Here is a 20,211-nt window from a genome sequence, read left to right as displayed (position 1 = left end):
TTACTTGTTATAAAGACATCATTCGTAAATATAGCTCAACATGCAGACTTTTTATACGTTCAGGTATTTCACATCCAATTTTTTATGGAAATATTCTTTATAAAGCACAAAGGTGTCGGTATTCACCTCAGAAACTCACAAAACCTTTAAATAGACTGATTAAGAAGGGATATAATTACGATACTGTTGTCAAGTCATTAAAGATTGCATATTTTGGCGTTAATATTGAGTCACTGATAAGGTCTTTGTGTCGGAACTAAAGACATTTATTCTAAAAACAGTTGTTGGCATGACACGGGTTATGTTCTTCTCATATATGTTATGATGGTATGATACTAAACCCCTAACGGGAAGGATTGTGCCTGATGTTCATATGATGAAATCATAATCTTTCAGTCAGTTTAATTGAAGTCTGGAGCTGGCATGTCAGTTAACAGCTAGTAGTCTGTCGTTATTTATGTATTATTGTCATTTTGTTTATTTTCTTTGGTTACATCTTCTGACATCAGACTCGGACTTCTCTTGAACTGAATTTTAATGTGCGTATTGTTATGCGTTTATTTTTCTACATTGGTTAGAGGTATAGGGGGAGGGTTGAGATCTCACAAACATGTTTAACCCCGCCGCATTTTTGTGCCTGTCCCAAGTCAGGAGCCTCTGGCCTTTGTTAGTCTTGTATTATTTTTATATTAGTTTCTTGTGTACAATTTGGAATTTAGTATGGCGTTCATTATCACTGAACTAGTATATATTTGTTTAGGGGCCAGCTGAAGGAAGCCTCCGGGTGCTGGAATTTCTCGCTACATTGAAGACCTGTTGGTGACCTTCTGCTGTTGTTTTTTGTTTTTTATTTGGTCGGGTTGTTGTCTCTTTGACACATTCCCCATTTCCATTCTCAATTTTATTGTTGCTGAAACTTTAATGACTAGAATGGCCCTGTGAGATTCCTCTCCCTCTCTTTAATGTTAATGACTAGTAAACCTTTGTGTCAACCTGGATCATTATTTCCTAAATTTATTCTATGTCACACTGTTGAAATGTACCTGTTTAACTCTGTGTAAAGCAATTGACATTTTGTTTAATTAAACATAAGTGGCAACAACCTGTCCAGATTAGTCATATATTATCTGTAGAATCTATACAGGGATCAATTCAGGGTTAGCAAAGTGAAAAAAATGGATAATTCCAATAATTAGTTACACTTCTAATTTGAATGAATGATAGCAATAATATATAATGGAATTCTTATGTTATGTGTTCTATTTGGTTTTTCTTAATGAATATCAACATACAAGGTTCAGATATTATTAAGTAATCAATTTCGTAATTTACAAACTTTCATGTTTTTATTCTAATTGTGGTAATACTGTAAAGCAACTTATTTTTCGCAGATACTTTATATCGCATTAAGTTCGTACTAGGACATTTAGTGGCGATTTAATTTAGCTATTTTCAAATATTCTTGATGTAGTTAAAAAAGGAAATATCCTATTTTTCTACTCGCGATATAATTGAACATATGATATGTACCGATTATCAGGTTATCTGCATGTTGATATCTTAAAATATCAGCTGCGAGACATAATATGAAGCTTTTTGTCGAGTGAGCGTAGCGAACAAGATCAAAAAGCCTTCATATAATGCCAAGCAGCTGATATTTTACAATATCATTATGCAGATAATCTGATAATCGATTTATCGGGCTATATTTGCTTGTTTCAGAAGTGTTTTCTTTGTTTCACCAGCACACAAATGATGACTTGATAAGTTCGGGTCAAAGTTATTAACGTCGGGTCAAACATTATGACGTCGCTGATATGTCCGGGTCAAAGTTATTAAGGCCGGGTCAACGTATTTTGACGTCACAAAGACATGATATGGAATAATATTAAGAGCTGAACAGAGTGATACAGACCGTGGGACGACCGATAAGAATCATTATTTCAACTGAAAAACAATCAATGAAATGAAGTAATTGATAAATAAATATTGAATATGAATATTCTAATTCTAATTCTTGCCAGTTTTATCTGGTTTAAAAATTTCTGTCACTTAAATCATGTTTCCTCATTTGGTTGTACATTGTACTTGTTTGCATAATTTGTATTTTCTTGAATAGACCACTTTCGAGTTTATCCTTTACCGGAAAAAAAATCGTCAATTATGCGCGCCTTTATTTCCTGCACTATTTACGTTCATCAAGCATCTTAGTGATCGTCATTGTGTAGGATAAACTTGAAATAATATTTGTTCCGTAGGTACCTTAAATCACAATTCCCTTATGATAGCAGTGCTGAATATCAATTATAAGAATTTTATTTGCTGAAAATTATTCATGCAATATAGAATTATCATTTTTTCCACCAATTGCTCAACAAAGGAACGCATCAATGATGTTTACTAAAACCAAGTTTTGACGGATTAGCAAGGAACTCGAAAGTTGTCTATTATGTTAGCAGAAAGTTTTGCCATTAGGTGATTCCATGTCAGACACTCTTTGGGATTTTCAAGTATATATTCCTGTGGATGAGGCTATGAAAAGTACTGTAAATTGAGTTCAATCTATGATTAAATTCATAAAGGCATATTAAATACTTCATTATCATCTGCTTCACTTTCTTCAAATTGCTGTTTGAGTTTTGTTTTATTTTGTATGCATTTTCAGTATATGCCCTTACTATAACATGCCATAAAATGCCATAGTGAGTTTCAACAAAATTTTGAATGAATTATATGGCCCTTACTTATTCCATGGTGTAAATATAATCAATGTTTTTGTTACCCTGGCCTTAGTTAAGGAAGCCAATGCTGGAGTGATTGCTAATAGTCATTTTCTGATGTTAATTCAATGTTTACTACACGATATATGATATTCTCTTATTGGAATAAAGATGTCTTAGATTTATTTAGATACATGTATTACATATGTTATTCACTTATTGAATATAAAACACTTATTGAATAAAGACGTCTTTGATTTATTTAGATATTACTGTCTATATTTGGTTTGAGGGTATATGTCGTTGATATTATTATACACCTTCTAAACAATACACACCTGACACAGGGTCAGTTATTATCTAATGTAGTTTAAATTAATTCACAAAAACCAGGCTTTGGTTGAGCGACTTGACACATACAGAGTTACTTATTTAATAATTGGATTAAATTAAAGCTGCTTTTACATAGTTAAAAGTTAATAGGACTTGACTTAAATAATTAACCTTAATAATATGTATAGAGTTTTTACAACAGGTTCTATTTAATGTTTTGGTACGGTTTGGCCTTAGGTACAGTGATGATACATGACAATCGATCAGACACAAATATTTGTGGAACTTTTTTGATATATTAATGATTTGATTATTTTAATTATCATTGGAGCATATAAGGAGACTTCTGTGGCTACTACATTGTGTGAATTATCCTTTTGGCATTATAAACCAGACCAAATAAGTGGTATAGTGATTAGCAAAGTGTGATATTATTCATATTGTTCACAGTGACTTAGGTTTGAAGAAAATATTTTTAGTCAGCACAATCTGTGTGTTTTACTAGACTGATCAATAATTATGTGAAAAGCTGATTATTTAATAAAGTGATGATTGGATGAGTGTTTTACAAGGGACGTTTAGGCCCCCAGGGGAGGTAATACCGTGACAGGTCAGAATGCATGTTTACCTGTACGTCTAATAAAACAGAATCTGTGGTGTTGTATTTATTGTTTTTAATACCTCGATTTGCATTGTGTTGATGGTTTAATGTATTATTAATAATTTTACGGCATGGAGTACCGGAAGATTATGTTATTGTCCTGACCGGGATCATAGTGCACCAGCTTACACACATATGAATCATGTTTAGGGTGAACGAGGATACTATGTTTATAGGAAATAAATACACAAAATGTGTTACATGTTATGATACAGATAATGCAGTATTTATATTTATTTTCAATGACTTGATGTATTGATTCAGTGTAAGGAGAGCCGTGTTGGATGTATATACACAATGATAATAAATGGGTATGTTAATGATATTATTATATAACTAATTACAATGTTAACATATTTCAAATTGCTGACATAATTTGCTTAATATATGCCAACGACTTTTCAGTATATAATTTCACATCAGAATGATGTATGATTTCACCAATTACTACTGGAAGAGAATTTATAATTTTGTTTAAGTTGAGCCTTATTTCTTTTTCTAATCTAAGCAAAAAATTATGGTAAAACTAAACAAATTAGAGTATAATGTTTATTTTATAATGGGTTTTTGCAGAAATATGTTGCACTTATATAAATAGAATGATAAGTAAAGTAAAAGTCTAGTTATAGTTCTCAGTTCAGTATAGTTTGGTTTTTGATGTTGGTTTTTTTTTTCAATTTGCTACATGTTTATGTTAAATTGTTAAAAAATGCTTTGCCATATGACAGTTGTTTTCCATTTCGTTGATGTGTTTAAGCTTTTCATTAGGTTGCTATTTGATAAAGACTTTTCAATTTGAATTTTCCTTGTAGTTAAGTATTTTTGTTATTTTACTTTTTGCCTACAGTACTATGTTTTGACACATGAGATCTATGAAGTAAGGTATCAAAGTGGTGTCTGCCTAATTAATTTCTATATCAATCATGACACTAGAACAAGAAACTTGTCATGAAACAACACTAGATCACTTATCTCTACTCCTTCCTTATGTTAGATGATCTTAGATGACAGATTTGTAAATATCATTTCTACAATACTTTTATCAATACAACATCATCATGTCCATGTGAATGGTTTAAAGGACATTGATACTAAACACTTTCTCTCTTGTTATTAGTTTACATTGAATGTAAATTAATGTAAATACTATAATAAACAGCAACCTTATGACACACGTTTTAGACAATGAACATCTATAGGTCACCATAGGGTGTTTTTACTATTAACAGACAAGAAAATATACCATGAGACAAGCTCTGAAATGTCTGCCATTCAAGAGCATCTTTGCTAAACCCCTGTTTATGGGTGTTTGTATTACTCAACCAGTCAGTCTTTGGTATATGTGTAGAGTTTTGTTATGCCCCAACCTCTAGGCTGTTAGGGAGTATTTAGGTTTTCCCTTGTCTGTCTGTACATCCCAAAATTGGTTTCCATTCTCTAAACTTCAGTTAACCTCAACCAAATGTTATAATCTTGTACACAATGCTTATTTCCACCAAATACACATCAAATAGCTTCACTTTAATCAGTCGAGTTATGGTCCTTTATAAATGGAAAAACTGCTGGCTTTGCAGTATATTTACAAGCAGGGGCATCTGTACCCCATCATCACATTTTTCTTTTATTGACTGTTGCAAGACAATGGAATTTGCGTGCTGAAATTAAGATCCTGTAAAATTACTGGTCTGAAAAAAAGTTATGAGTCTTTTACCATCAGATATCGAAGTTTAAAGATTTCTGATGTTTTCAGATTACCCCATATGTTTGCATCTTGTCTTTGATAAACGGGCTGATAGCATGTTTACTTTGTTACAGTGTTATAGGTTTTAACATTTACCACATAATTTGACATTTTATCAGCATAGTATTAAACATTATGTGATTTGTTATCTTTGGTTAGACTGCAGGAAGTGAAGTTTTACAGGAAGGCATTTGGACAGATCTACACATTGTATAATGATTAATGAGAATCTCATAATTGTGTGTGGTCATAAAGGGGGTCAATGGACTGTGGAGAAAACTGTAATGAACAGAATAGTTCTCTTGTCTCAACATCTTTGAGACCTTCCCTCATTTGGAGTTTACAACTCTGCATCCTAGGCCTAGCACTTTCTGTGCTTAAAACTCTGCTTACAATTCTTTTGACTCCTAAGCACAGCCCTTCAATTCTTTTGGTTCCTTAAAACTCTTTGGCCTACTTGCTCAGTAAGATAATTGAATTGAATTTTAGAACAATAACACCTTTTTTGTCTTTTGAAACTTATTGAACTAAAACCAAGATATTTGTTGCCTAATATAGTAATGATATTTTGATGCATTTTTAAAACCTTGTAAGGATTCAAGCTTGTAACATACTTCAATAAAGTACCACATATTACTTATATGGCTTCCCCATAAATAAGTTATTCACAGTTTAGTATGCTGCTGCTTATGCTGTGTTTTTATTTTACTATACAGCTTGAAATAACAATTTAATGTCTATTTAGTTTGATAACACCTAACAGTATTTTGATACCTTGATTTGAATTTGATTTAGTTTAACATGCTTATTAATTCTTTTATGCCAGCAGATATGATAATAACTCAAGAGGATGAATGTAGTCAGCCATGTTAACTATGTTTGATGTCCAGAATATATACAGCACCCCTCAGATGCCCCGTAAGCATCCATGCTTACAGCCTCGCAGAATGACCTTGATTGACCTCAGGTAGTACTCTGGTGTGAGGCATCCAGTTGTACTAACAGCATGAAATTAAATTAAATCGGAAATAAATTTTAGAATGGCAATGTCAATTATGCCTTAGGTCATATTTTAGCATGCTTAGGTTTATTATTTATGCTGTGGTATTAAAAAGCAGAAGCAATCTATCCAGTAGGAGTTTTGTGATACAGATACTTTTTGTACTAATAGCATGGACTAATACTAGTTGGATCTAGGAGTGAAAATGTTGATTCACTAATGTGTTTCTTATTTAAATATTGAAGGCAATTGTTTTTCATTTTTTCACAATTTGACTTATTTGAAATCGTAGAACTAATATTCTGAAATTCTATCCTTTTGAGTGGTTTTCCTAGTGTGTGTAACTTTCTATTTTTATTTGTGTTGGATAGTAAAAACCTTGATATTTTGAAAATGGGATTGAATTATCCAGGACCATGTAAACGCATGTTGAAATATCTACAATGAAGAGTATGATATACTGATACCATACATATCTGAGATATCAGCATGCAAAAGATATTGTAATCATTAATTTAAAACACTTGCATCTTTAACTGACATGGTTAAAGTTACCTACATTGCGTGCAAAGACTAGGTCAAAAGAATTCAATGACATAACTTCCCTTTCATATTCTACAGTCTTCGAAATGAAACTTTCTACTTTGTTTAAGATTTACATAATGACAACACTTGTAAGTTTTTTTCCTCCAAAAGGACCACTTGATTCTTTAGATTAAATTGTTATAAGTGTCACCTATACTCTCTAAACAATTGAAGTAAAGGGTTAATCTCCAATTAAATATGACATGTGATATTATATCAATACAAAACTCATCAGAAATAAGTATGGAATCTAGTTATATCTGAAATGTGACAAATGGTCACGACCTTTAAATTTAATACACATGAAGTTTCACATCCGATTTTATCGTAATTACTTGTACAAAATACCAGTAAGTGGTTATTCAGTGTATGTCAGGGTTGATTTACCATTTATCTGTGTACATCTACATATATTTTAAAGCTATGTATGGCTGTCAAGCTGTGCTCTGAGGATAAAATGTAATTTTGAGTAAATCCAACCTTTTTTTACTGATTTATTGTTTTCTGTGTAATACATGATAAACAACAGGTAAACATGTTGTTTACCGTAAATAGACCAGTAATGAAATATTGTGATTATCTGGAGTTTAAATGTTTTACAGTCTTCACAGAGCATAAGGTCTGTTCTTATTGTTAAACAGTTCTAATACCATTGTTCTTGTCTTGAACTATATGAAGGTATAACCAGAGTTATCCAAACCTTTTTATCCTTTAGTGGTCATTCAGGCCCAAGGGGGGGTCTCTTCCTATATAAAGGTATATACATATGTGCCGCTGGAATGGGTCTCTTTTTTGATCCGTCAAATATATCAATGGGGTGCAATTTTACAGAGGAAATATATCAATAGGTAGTAATTGACCGATTGTGATATATCAATGGGTGATAAATATATGAATGGGTTATGATTTCGCTGTGAAATACCGGTATATGTTTAGGTAGGGATTTCACAATTATTCAATATATGAATGGGGGGTGTTTTTAAAATCCCAGCTGCACACCTGTACCCAAAATCCCATGTTGAGACCCCCCCCCCGTGTTTAGGCCACCACGACTACAAATCTGGCTGTGCCAGTTAACATTTGATGGTCCTGTTTTGTAGTTTAATTTTTGCGTATAAAGTATAAATCATATTTAGCCAATATTATTTTGTTGGATATAAGCTGTAGATATTAATTCTGATTAGAGGTATAATAAATACCAGAAAGCATAAAAAAGAATGAAACCACCACTAACTTTGAATTGGACACCAGAACCACCATTACACTCTAAATTTACAGACCTGCCCGATATTTGGTGGTCAGGACAGATAGGACTGCTAGTTTTCCAAAACAAAGTTTTATGGTCAGAACACAAGCTATGAAATTGGAAAGGGTGGGAGAAAGATTGATAAAAAGTTTTGACAGTCACTTTGGAAAGGCTTCATGCAGGGATAATTTCTATTTCGCAAGAAAGATTAATGTTATTTTCTGTTAGTTTTATTGTGTCTTTAGAGTTACATCTAAAAACTTATAAACACTTAATAAATGTAGTTGTTTGCAATTGGAAGATTTCTTTTCACATATTTTTTGTTTTCCTGTTTTGTCTTGGTTTTGTTGTCTGATCTTTGCATTGTCCTTTACATGATAATTTGTTATTCTTATACCCATGGCAAAGTAATTTATAAGACATATATTTTCCCTTTTACAAAGCATTAAACTTGCATTTTGACTGTTTGTATATAGACCTTCAAATGTGTCTTAAAGTTTTGATGTGTGAATTATTATACACCACTCTCTTTGTTATAAAGCTTCATTTAAAGTTGTATGTTTAATCTAGTGTAAAATATGCATGTCAATAAACGTTTGTTGTGCACAAGTAGAGGCAGGTGATAATTTAAAGTTAGAAGTACATTTTATGTTCACACAAATTGTCTTTTGAAGCAAGTAATGTAAAATGTCAGATTTCAAAGCACATAGAATGTTTTAAGATAGTGGGAGTAATTTTATTTAAATTTCGAATTTCTTGGGGGGAATTTTCATCTAATGAGTATAGAACAAAGCTTGTAGGTACTCTTTGACTGTGACACAGTGAGTCTTAGGATTTCTTACCCAATCGATTTCAAGATAAATCCAGATGGACAAATCACAGCTATACCTTTTTTGGTTTCCAGCAATTTTCCAAATTTAAGAAAGTTCTATAGAAAATGAGTTAACATCATCAGAGTAAATCATATTGAAACTGTTAGGAAAAAAACTGGAATATGAAATAATTGAGGTTTATATTAACACTGATGATGCAAACAAATGTTCTATAGAATCCTAGAAAATGAGTAAGCACAGTTGACCTAGGTGCCAAAGTTCAGGTTTGTCTTATGGCCAGCAGAGATAGAACACTGACAAACATATCCTCTGACTGTTTACATAGTGTACCATTTTATATACAGAAATGTACTGGCCAGCAGAGATAGAACACTGACAATCATTTCCTCTGACTGTTTATATAGTGTTTATATAGTCTACCATTTTATTTACAGAAATGTAAGAGTTGATGAAGATGATGAACCATACAGAAAGAGTAGTACAGCAACCATTAGATCTGAAGGAACGGGAACAGTTTACTACAACAAGGTACCAGTAGTAATATTTTATTGTTGCCTTTATCTTGTATATTTATGACTTTTCACATGACATAATGGTTAATGAAGCTTACATTCATGTATAACTTTAGAAAAAAAATTAAGTAAACGTTATTGACTTTGATAATACAATGTAAAACTCAGCAATTCCATAAATTTTGAAGAATGGTATATCTGACTAATTTGTAAATTCTACCATCATTGTTATCAGTGGCTGATCCAGCCATTTTAAAAAGGGGGGTTCCCAACCCAGAGTAAAGTGGGGTTCCAACTATATGCTCCCATTCAAATGCATTGATTGGCCAAAAAAAAGGGGTTCCAACCCCGGAACCCCCCCCCCCCCCCCCCTGGATCCGCCACTGGTTATTAAAGATCAAAAGCTATAAGCTGACTATCTTTGGTAGTATCAGGGCTTGCACCCTTCAATAAGATTGTAGCCAAGAAACTCCCCCTAGGTTTTAAACCATAGTTAATCTATATATAAGTTAGTGCCATTTTGTTGTCTGAATTTGATATTTTTAAGTAAAAGATGTTACTTGTATATGTTTGTAAAAAAAAACCATTGGATATTACAGAGGAGAAGATGAATGAAATATGATGTCAAATCATGCTGAAATTTGAAAAATGATTGTGTTATATCCAGTGGCAAATATTTCATGTGTCTTCAGGACATGAACAATTAATACTCATAAAATGAGTAAATAATGCAAACTTGGTGAATACACTACAGTTATTGAATATATTGTTTATATTTTTACAGCATGGTGGTATCTTACAGTTGTATGACAGTTCAGACAACAGTAGTCTGGATTCACATAGATCATCAATGATGAAAGTCAGGAGACTTTCTAGGTAGGGATCTTATTTAATCACACAGGCCAAAATTAGGACTCAATCACACAGGCCAAAATTAGGACTCAATCACACAGGCCAAAATTAAGACACCCACAGGTTATTTTTAAAACAATGAGAAAACTCAGAATCAACCATAGTTTTAACAAGAGAAAGTTTTAATCTTACAAATCTCACCATCACAAGACATCCTGTCACGTCATGAGATATCTGACTTAGGACATGCAAATTGATTTGTTGAAACAGGAGGTTACTGTAACTAGTTTAATGACTACTAGTATTCAAATTTCCCTGATTAACTTGATTAATAAAATCCAATATTAAAAGTCTACAAGAAAAAGATATTAATTAGGTTGTCTGGTTTATAGCATAGTTGTTAAAGATTTCCAATATTTCTACCACCTAATGTGAGATTAAAGTCCCTGGACTACAATAAATTGTGGAGAGTGTTGAACCTGGAATTGCTAGGATCTGAAAGAGACTTCATAATCCTGATACATAATAATTCCTGAAAAGCAGTAAAATACAATATTGTTTTAGCATAGGTTTTCAAAGCTTACATGGTTCCAAAAAAAACAAAACAATCTGTACATACTTCCTTAGGAAAATCCATTTGCTTTGAATATGGATACTACTATAAAAAGTTTGATTATGACTTAACCTCTGTAAATGGCTGACAATATCTTATCATTGATCTTAATATTTATGGTGTTAGGATGATTTCCCAGGAGTAAGTTAGCATGCTCTATATACTGACCTCAGAACAATCAATGTCTGGGATTGGTACCATGTAACAAATGTTCTAGGTTGTCAATGTTATATAAAACTCTTTTCTTAAGTGAGCAATTTACTGTGAAAAGTTTTGACCATTCTGAGGATTGAATAAACTACGTAAAAAAAGTGACCAATAAGGGAATAAAGATCCATGTGTTACATGAATTGCAATTGGTCCTTTATGCCAGGGTAGTTTAAGGGGAGCATAGGATTTCATTTAAAATTGAAATTTATTCTTACAAATATTTGAAATGAAGTTGTGGTATTTTTTGTCAAGTACAATATTTTATAAAAGTAAACTTGTATGCTAATTATGTGAAAGATCTAGTTGATCTATATTAGTAAAGCTATTTGAACCATGACTTCTAGTTTACAGTATTGATTATTATCATTTTAATGTTATGTAACTATATAACCTCTTTAAAACGTGAATTTTAATGTGATTTTATATAAATATATATCAATGTAGTCATTATCTAATATAACTTTTATGTTAACAATGAAACATTTCTGTTTTAGCACATTTGATGTAACTTCCAGATTTCCTAAGCTTCAAGAATGTGCACATTTCCATTATGATTTTGTTGAGCTTGGCAAAATTAAGGTAGGATATTTCAAACAACAATTTTCAGCTCTTTCTAAATACTAGATTTGTTTTTGAAAATTGATAATTCATTATTCATATGTGCCCACAAGGCTAGAAGTTGGGCATATTGTTTTCCAGCCATGCTTCATTTCATCTGAAAGTCAGTTCTCAATCATGTTAAACTGAAAAGTTATTTTATTATGAAGTTTGGGTCATATCTACTTCTTAAAATTGTTGTATGAACTTTTTATACGACCGCAAACAATATTTTGGGTTGGTATAGTACTATTTATCTCTTAAAAAAAGTTGATCAGAATCCAAATTCAGACAGTGTCAAGCTAAGATATTGGGTCCAAACTGCTCATGGTTTCACCTCTGCACTCAACCAAGCATTCTAATGCAATTATTTTGTATCAATGGTTCTGATTGGATGACAGTAAGCCTAAAATTCTCTATCTCCTTGTCTGTAACTAAAGAAGCCAAAATTTTGAATTGCTGAATGTATTGACATGTAATTTCTACAATAATAAGCCAAATACTCACATGATGCATCTAAAATTCTTCTTTTTATCAAATTTTATTACATTTGAAGCAGCATAGTAGCAAAAAAACGCCCAGTGTTTATGTTTAAACATTGCTACGCGTCGCCAGGTAAACTAGATTTGTGACAGTAAAACTACCGGTGGACGTCCTCAAAGCTTCAAATACAATACAGTTATCTCTTAATTTTATTTTAAATATATGCTACATAAGGATTTGACCAAGATTTAGGGCTTCACTTAACATTGTAAATAAATGTTATTTACCATGAAGTTTGGGTCACATCAACTTTAAACTCATACACATATTTATTACAATGTACACTTTTTAAATTTATGCCAAATTATGTTTTTTTTAACCAAAACATCTGTGTATAGAGATTTCTGCATTTTTTGGAACCTTGGGAACAACTCATAGGCAGATAGCTGTGCAAAAGGGAAAAAAATGCTTTCCCTTTCCACACCCACTCTTTTTAAATTTAAGATTTCTGCTCTTTATCCTACCCAAATTCTTTTTCTTTATGCATTGTTCAATATGTTTTCTCTCAAGAAGCATAATGTGAAAAATTATCACAAAAAAATATCAAAGATTTTTTTTCAGAAAATAGCGATAATCAATCATAGGATTTGATTGAGACAATTAGGCTAAAGCTGATTGAAGCTTGTTTCCAAATACGAACTTACTCTCTATTATTAATGCAATTTTTATGAATATTCTTTGATGTATGTTATCTAAAAATTCTGAGTAAGGTATTAATTGGGTTAGGGAATTATCTGTTATTTGTAGAATTTAATTTCTAAATGTTCTGATAAATGTTTTGCAATCCTTTTATTGTTTGATTAGAAAAATGAATTACTTCATTATTTGAGATCAATACTATATCTAAATGTCATTGTCTTAATACATATTTAATTATTCTGATATGAAAGCCCCCATATTTCTGAGTGATTAAGCTTCAGAGAAAAGTTATCATAGAATTGATCCCTATTAGTGCATCACATTTAAAACAATTTTAAAATAAAAACCAAAGGTAATAATATATCCTAATAATTGCATTTGAAATTTCAGTAATGATTCTAATTTGATATATGTTTCAAGTTAAAAAATCTGATTACATATATTCAAAATCAATATAAACATTTTTTAAATCAAAATATTTTTACTGAAATGCATTGAACTCGAAAGTTGTCTATTGTATTCTTTATTTTTTTGCAGGTGTGTTTATGTGATGAGGAACAGGAGAACTATCGACACAATGGTGAAGATTATATGGAGAGAACCTTTCTTATCAAAGTATACTCTAACCAGACGTCTTGGAATGTCCGTCGTACCTATAAAAACTTTCGTCTGCTGGACAGACAGTTACATAAATGTATATTTGATAGGAAGTTTAGTCAGCTTGTTGACCTCAGTCAGCAGGAGGAAGGATCGAGAACATATGAGGCAAGTTGGCATTGTATATATAAAAAAGAAGATGTGGTAGGATTGCCAATGAGACAGCTCTTCACAAGAGACCAAATGACACAGAAATTAACACCTATAGGTCACTGTATGGCCTTCAACAGTGAGCAGCTAAGCACATAGTTTTAAGCATTGAGAGAGGATGTGAGATTGAACCCTGGTCAATAGAAACCAAAGACTTTAAAATTTGTATTTACTCTATCTCTGCTAAGCATGTGGCATGTAAGTGGCAGAGCAAGACTGACAGACTTGAAATCAGAATTATATGGGTTGAATGGATGATATTTCTTCTTGAGTACTGTTGCACATTAAAGATCTGTCAAGAACAAGATAGGGATCATCTTCATATCCGATTCTTCAATGTAATTTCTCCCCCCAATATTCATACAACATTTGTATACCCTGTTTACACCCAACCTCTATTTTTAACAAAAATTTAAATTTGAAAATGCCAGATGTTGTAACCACGTGTACATGACCACACTTTTAAGTAATATGACTTATGAATTTTGAGAGAAAATAAAATGTCCACTTAAACTTTTTATTCTTACTAAAAATATAAAAATAGTTTGCAACCTTTTCCCATTAACATGTTGTCACAATATATTTATTTGACTGTTTCAGGAGATGGAGACAGAACTGAGTAGCTACTTACAGAGATTTTCTAACATTGCCAATAGTATGTTAAATTGTGGTACCATTCTGAACTGGTTTGAGGTGAGTTCAATATCAATTTAACAATAGTTTTAATACAAGAAAAGGATTGAGGATAGATGGTCATACAGCTGCAATTTGATAAAAAAAAAAGTTATTGAGGAATAATGATAATAAATAGGCAATTAGTTTTGCAAAACTTGTCTTGTCATAATATTTATAATGCTAAAAATGTCGCAAAAATATTTTGAATTTAAAGTAATTTATGAAATAACATGGGATTACATCGTCATGTGTAATCACTAAAGGCATCGACATAGTCATGAATATCTGTTTCTATCTGTTAGTCTGAATTAGTTAGCTATGTTATTTTCTGTTGGTAGTTGGATAACCGTGGTAACAGACTTCTTGCCATAGATGACTCTGGAATAAATACTCCAGCAATAGCTGCAGCACATTCTGTAAAGAGATATACTGCACAGGCTGTGGATGAAATCTCTCTAGAGGTAAATATGTTGTTATGACCCTTCATAGAAAAATGTATTTATACACACTTGACAAATGATCACTAAAAGTACCAGAAGCTCTCTTGACGAATCTTATAGGTACAAATATTTACAATGAGGATCGATAAAGTGCAATGTCATTAACATTTCAACAGCTCAGTGGACTATTTTAAAGTTGTTTATCTACAATGCTTATGTATAAAAAGAAATATTGAAATGTTTTATAGTAGCAGGCTAATAATAATACTTGTCAAGTAGGACAAAATATGAGTTTTCTTCTTGTGTGGAAAAAAAGAAGGCAGAGACATGTGCAAATATTGACCCTTCCAGCACTGGGTAGCTGAAAATAAAAAGTTCTTACTCAACCAGATGTAGACTGTAAGTTTATGAATATCAAACTGATCAAAATATCAAAGTGCTCCATTAAATGTTTCTCCTGTATTTAGGTTGGAGATATAGTATCTGTGATAGACATGCCTGCTACTGAGGATACAATATGGTGGAGAGGAAAAAGGGGATTTGAGGTAATATTTTAATTTTGATGTTTGTTGTAAATTTCATTTTTAATGTTTTTATAGATAAATTAAACATATTGTAAATAGTTTTGAATGAGAAAGTATTTAATATGAATAAGATGAGAATGGAATCTATCAATCAAAAGGATCAAAACAAACATTTGAAAGTCATATAATGATCTTTTGTCCATACCTGTTGGCTACAAGAGGTCATTACTTAAACTAGGACAATACCAACTCGCGTCATATACATTTGCAATTTTAAACAAAATATGACACTTATTAAAGTTGAAAATACATTTATAAATCTGTAAACGTTGAAAAAAATCAGTTTTATATTTTTTTAGGTTGGATTTTTTCCGAGTGAATGTGTTGAGTTGATAGGAGACAAAGTTCCATCATCAGTAGAGAACAGAATCCCACTCAATAGTAGGCGACCCTGTATGCATGGTTTGATAACTAACATATAAATTGTCTGATTGTGTGTTGATTACAGTATGAACTAAACTGTGTTATTCTAAAATATTTAAAGTATATATATACAATACTCTTGTTTCTGTGATTTTTGTGTGAGTAGGTTGAGTTGTCTTCAAGTGAAATACAAAGGAGTTGTATTATACTTTTAAGGGGGATGAAGGGGAGGGAGTTTTCTGCATTTCAGTTTTTTTTGTCTCTCTGTTCATTATATTGCGATCTAGAGGATAGATTTGGCTTATTATTTTCAAAAATGATTAGTTTTATTTGAAGATCAAGTATGAAAAGTAGTCAATTGCATAATTTTTACTTTTCTTTTCTTGAATTCTGTGAACAGTTACAATTTGTTATGTAAAAAATAAATTGAAAAAAGGAGATATTGGGTATATGTCAGTGAGGGTCAATATTATGTGCAATGTCCAAATTCATAAAAATAAAATTGATATTCTTGAAGATGACATTTTTAAATAATCTTAATTGGAAATATTGGCATCTGTATAAATTACTATGTTAGTCAAGCTGTTGTATTTAACTAATGTGCAGGCTATTTGATTCTAATGTGTTTTGGTGCACTGTATGATTGATTGTTTATTAAATCTGAATGACTGTATTGATCACATGTGAATCATGATAGTTTGATGTATCAGTATGACTAACTGCATCCAATAAACTGATAAATAAAGTCTTTTTGATGTGTTCAAACTAGTGTAATGTCATGTTAGATTTAAGGTCGATTAACTTTTGCATGAAATATTAAGTATTAAATATTCCCTAGAACATTAAAAAAAGTAAATATAGACATTAGTAATAGCTTGAATAACATTTTTACATGACTGCAACAAGCATGGATCCCTTTTAGATTATTCTAGTAATATTTAGGTAGCAGAAGAGGTTTTTCTTGCAGAAGGGGGCATATGCCTGGAAGTACTAGAACAAAGATTTTACCTTACAGTGAATCAAAATCATGTTTAGATATTTTGATAATTGACAAGTATTTAAATAAAGGCAGATGGAAAATCTTATTCTTAAATGTTTTACATTTATCAAATGCCTCCCAAATTCTGTACTAAGATTGAAATTTAAAATTAAATCTTCAAATAACTGTAAAGATTTTGTTAATTTAAAATATTGATTTGAGAATTTCTTACTGGATGTTTCTATGTTTCTATTGCAGTGGTCAGAAAACATGGAAAGTTCTTATCCTTCCTTCGAATGTTTTTCACTACCAGGCCAGCCAGGAATCAGTTGAAACAGACAGGGATTGTCAAGGAACGGGTGTTTGGTTGTGATCTTGGAGAACATTTACTGAACTCTGGACATGATGGTAAATTGATAATATATATATTTAAATACAAAGAACCATATTTGGTAGGATTTTTTTTTATCATCATTCATTGTTTACCCCAACTTAACAGAAGCATTTTCCCACAAAGAGATAATATTAATTCATGACACAAAATCCTTTCATGGTCTTGACAAAACTAAAACCAAAGATGCAGTGGTTTTGTAACTGTTCTTCATCTAAAAAGCACAGTAAGCCATGCAACATTGACCTAAAAATCACACCTCAGTTCATGTTTAAGACAAGCTTAAGCAATGTTTGAGCAAAACTCAATACTAGACATCAACCACACTGCATCTGTACATTGATGTAAAATCACAAATGTTGTGAATAATTTCAAAATAATTAATTTAGATTAGCTTTTGTCTTATATTTATTGAATAACAGGATACTCACATATTATTATTTATATTTTAGTGCCTTTAGTATTGAAAAGTTGTTCAGAAGTTATAGAAGAGCATGGCATTGTAGATGGTATATACAGACTCTCTGGTATCACATCTAATATCCAGAAACTAAGGTAACACTAAAAACTATGAAAATAAGAAGACTTGGTATGATTGCCAATGAGATAACACTTCACTAGAGACCATTGACATAGAAATTTACAACTATAGATCGTTGTATGGCTTTCGACATGAGAAAAACCCATACTGCATAGTCGTCTATTAAAGGCCATAAAATCATTGTCAGTTAGTTAAATGCTAAAAAGCTTAGATGCCACAATCAGACATTTAGAATGAAAAGAAATCAACAACATTAATTGATAATTGAGAAAAGAAATTATAGCTATTTGTCTTAACTTTTGCCTTGATATTTGATAGTGTGATAATTTTCCATCTCAAGCGACTTAGAAAGGTTTACTCTATACGGAGTTTAGTATGACGTCCATTATCACTGAACTAGTATACATATTTGTTTAGGGGCCAGCTGAAGGAGGCCTCCGGGTGAGGGATTTCTTGCTGCATGGAAGACCCATTTCCATTCTCAATTTTATTCACGCTGTTGATTAGATTTAGAGTAAAAACATAGTAATTGATGTTGCCTAGAATGATAGTGATAAATAAGTAATCTGTTAACTTGCACTCATTTGATGAGATTGTAGCCCCAAAATAACCACCATAAATAAACTAGAGATATTTCCATATTTGCAATCAATCAAATCATAATGATCAGCAGCCCTGAATGACTATTTTTATTTTTCAGACTAGCATTTGATGAAGATAGAGTTCCAGATTTAAGGGCAGACATTTATTTACAAGATATCCACAGTATTAGTTCACTACTTAAGATGTATTTTCGAGAATTACCAAATCCTTTGTTAACCTACCAGCTTTATGATAAATTTGCAGTAAGTATCTCTATTACATTATAATGAGATAATTTAAAACAGAAGAGTACAGAAAACAAATTCAGGTTATGTAAAGTATTGCAATTTATCAGCAATTTGTATATTTTCCTTTTGATCTTACTGCCTAATATTTTCAAGATCATGGACAGGACTTGATACTAGAAAATATAAGGCAATGACTTCATGTATAAGTGAAGCGACATCCCATGTTGAAGTCCATTCCTCTTCAATTTATCAAATGAAATGCAAGAGACATCATTCATATAACCAAACAACTATCCCAGTACCAAACTATAAAGCAAGCACAACTCAACCCTTTGAATAAATGATGGCTTATAGCTAAATGTGTTGTAGTAAAAATATAAACAAAAACAATAAAATTGAGAATGGAAATGGGGAATGTGTCAAAGAGACAACAACCCGACCAAAATAAAAAAACACAACAGCAGAAGGTCACCAACAGGTCTTCAATGTAGCGAGAAATTCCCGCACCCGGAGGCGTCCTTCAGCTGGCACCTAAACAAATATATACTAGTTCAGTGATAATGAACGCCATACTAATTTCCAAATTGTACACAAGAAACTAAAAATTTAAATAATACAAGACTAACAAAGGCCAGAGGCTCCTGACTTGGGACAGGCGCAAAAATGCGGCGGGGTTAAACATGTTTGTGAGATCTCAACCCTCCCCCTATACCTCTAACCAGTGTAGAAAAGTAAAAGCATAACAATACGCACATTAAAACTCAGTTCAAGAGAAGTCCGAGTCTGATGTCAGAAGATGTAACCAAAGAAAATAAACAAAATGACAATAATACATAAATAACAACAGACTACTAGCAGTTAACTGACATGCCAGCTCCAGACTTCAATTAAACTGACTGAAAGATTATGATTTCATCATATGAACATCAGGCACAATCCTTCCCGTAAGGGGTTTAGTATCATACCATCATAACATATATGAGAAGAACATAACCCGTGTCAGATCATCAAGTTTCAAACAGCACAAATTTCATTTATAATAAGCTGTTTAATTTAATTTTTAGTTAGAACATGATGCTGTATATTGTGAAACTTTCCCTTAGTTTTTGTGCAGTTATATTTAAGTGATGATAACATCATTAAATGGATTTTAATTCCAGGAAGCAGTTCGAGATGAAGATAATAAGTTATGGAAGATCCATGATGTTGTACAACAGTTACCTCCCCCTCATTACAGGTATTTATATTGGTATAAGAAGATATGGTATGAGCAATGAGATAACTCTCCATCACAATTAGTTAAGTAAACCATTAGAGGTCAAGGTACGGTCTTTAACATGGAGCCTTGATTGGTTTCTGTATATATATATCAAAGAAATGATAGAAATAATTATAAGATGATCTCAATATTGTTCTCGAGAAAAGAGTATTAACTGATGCCTTGGCAGAAAATTTTGAACAGTTTTTAACCAGATTTCCAAAGGAAAATATCTGTAATTAATTTTGGGGTGTATAT

At 31.7% G+C, this 20,211-nt stretch overlaps 1 protein-coding gene across 5 annotated transcripts in view; it reads left to right on the top strand.

Annotated features, from left to right (window-relative positions):
* LOC134722134 (uncharacterized) overlaps nucleotides 1-20,211 on the top strand; it is a 57,459-nt gene that overhangs the window by 23,434 nt on the left and 13,814 nt on the right. For 3 of the 5 annotated variants that reach the window (XM_063585690.1, XM_063585691.1, XM_063585689.1), the window contains 12 exons: nucleotides 9,554-9,647; nucleotides 10,416-10,507; nucleotides 11,801-11,885; nucleotides 13,623-13,850; nucleotides 14,493-14,585; nucleotides 14,906-15,028; nucleotides 15,475-15,552; nucleotides 15,891-15,984; nucleotides 17,192-17,341; nucleotides 17,777-17,879; nucleotides 18,566-18,710; nucleotides 19,856-19,932. In XM_063585690.1, coding sequence (XP_063441760.1) covers nucleotides 9,554-9,647; nucleotides 10,416-10,507; nucleotides 11,801-11,885; nucleotides 13,623-13,850; nucleotides 14,493-14,585; nucleotides 14,906-15,028; nucleotides 15,475-15,552; nucleotides 15,891-15,984; nucleotides 17,192-17,341; nucleotides 17,777-17,879; nucleotides 18,566-18,710; nucleotides 19,856-19,932 — 1,362 coding nt within the window. Of the gene's footprint in view, nucleotides 1-3,416; nucleotides 4,026-6,284; nucleotides 6,423-9,553; nucleotides 9,648-10,415; nucleotides 10,508-11,800; nucleotides 11,886-13,622; nucleotides 13,851-14,492; nucleotides 14,586-14,905; nucleotides 15,029-15,474; nucleotides 15,553-15,890; nucleotides 15,985-17,191; nucleotides 17,342-17,776; nucleotides 17,880-18,565; nucleotides 18,711-19,855; nucleotides 19,933-20,211 lie in introns of those variants that run through there. The other 2 variants (XM_063585688.1, XM_063585692.1) reach the window with 2 other exon arrangements.

This window comes from Mytilus trossulus, chromosome 6 (genome assembly GCF_036588685.1).
Source record: "Mytilus trossulus isolate FHL-02 chromosome 6, PNRI_Mtr1.1.1.hap1, whole genome shotgun sequence".
Lineage (NCBI taxonomy): Eukaryota > Metazoa > Mollusca > Bivalvia > Mytilida > Mytilidae > Mytilus > Mytilus trossulus.
This window is presented reverse-complemented; position numbering and strand designations above follow the sequence as displayed.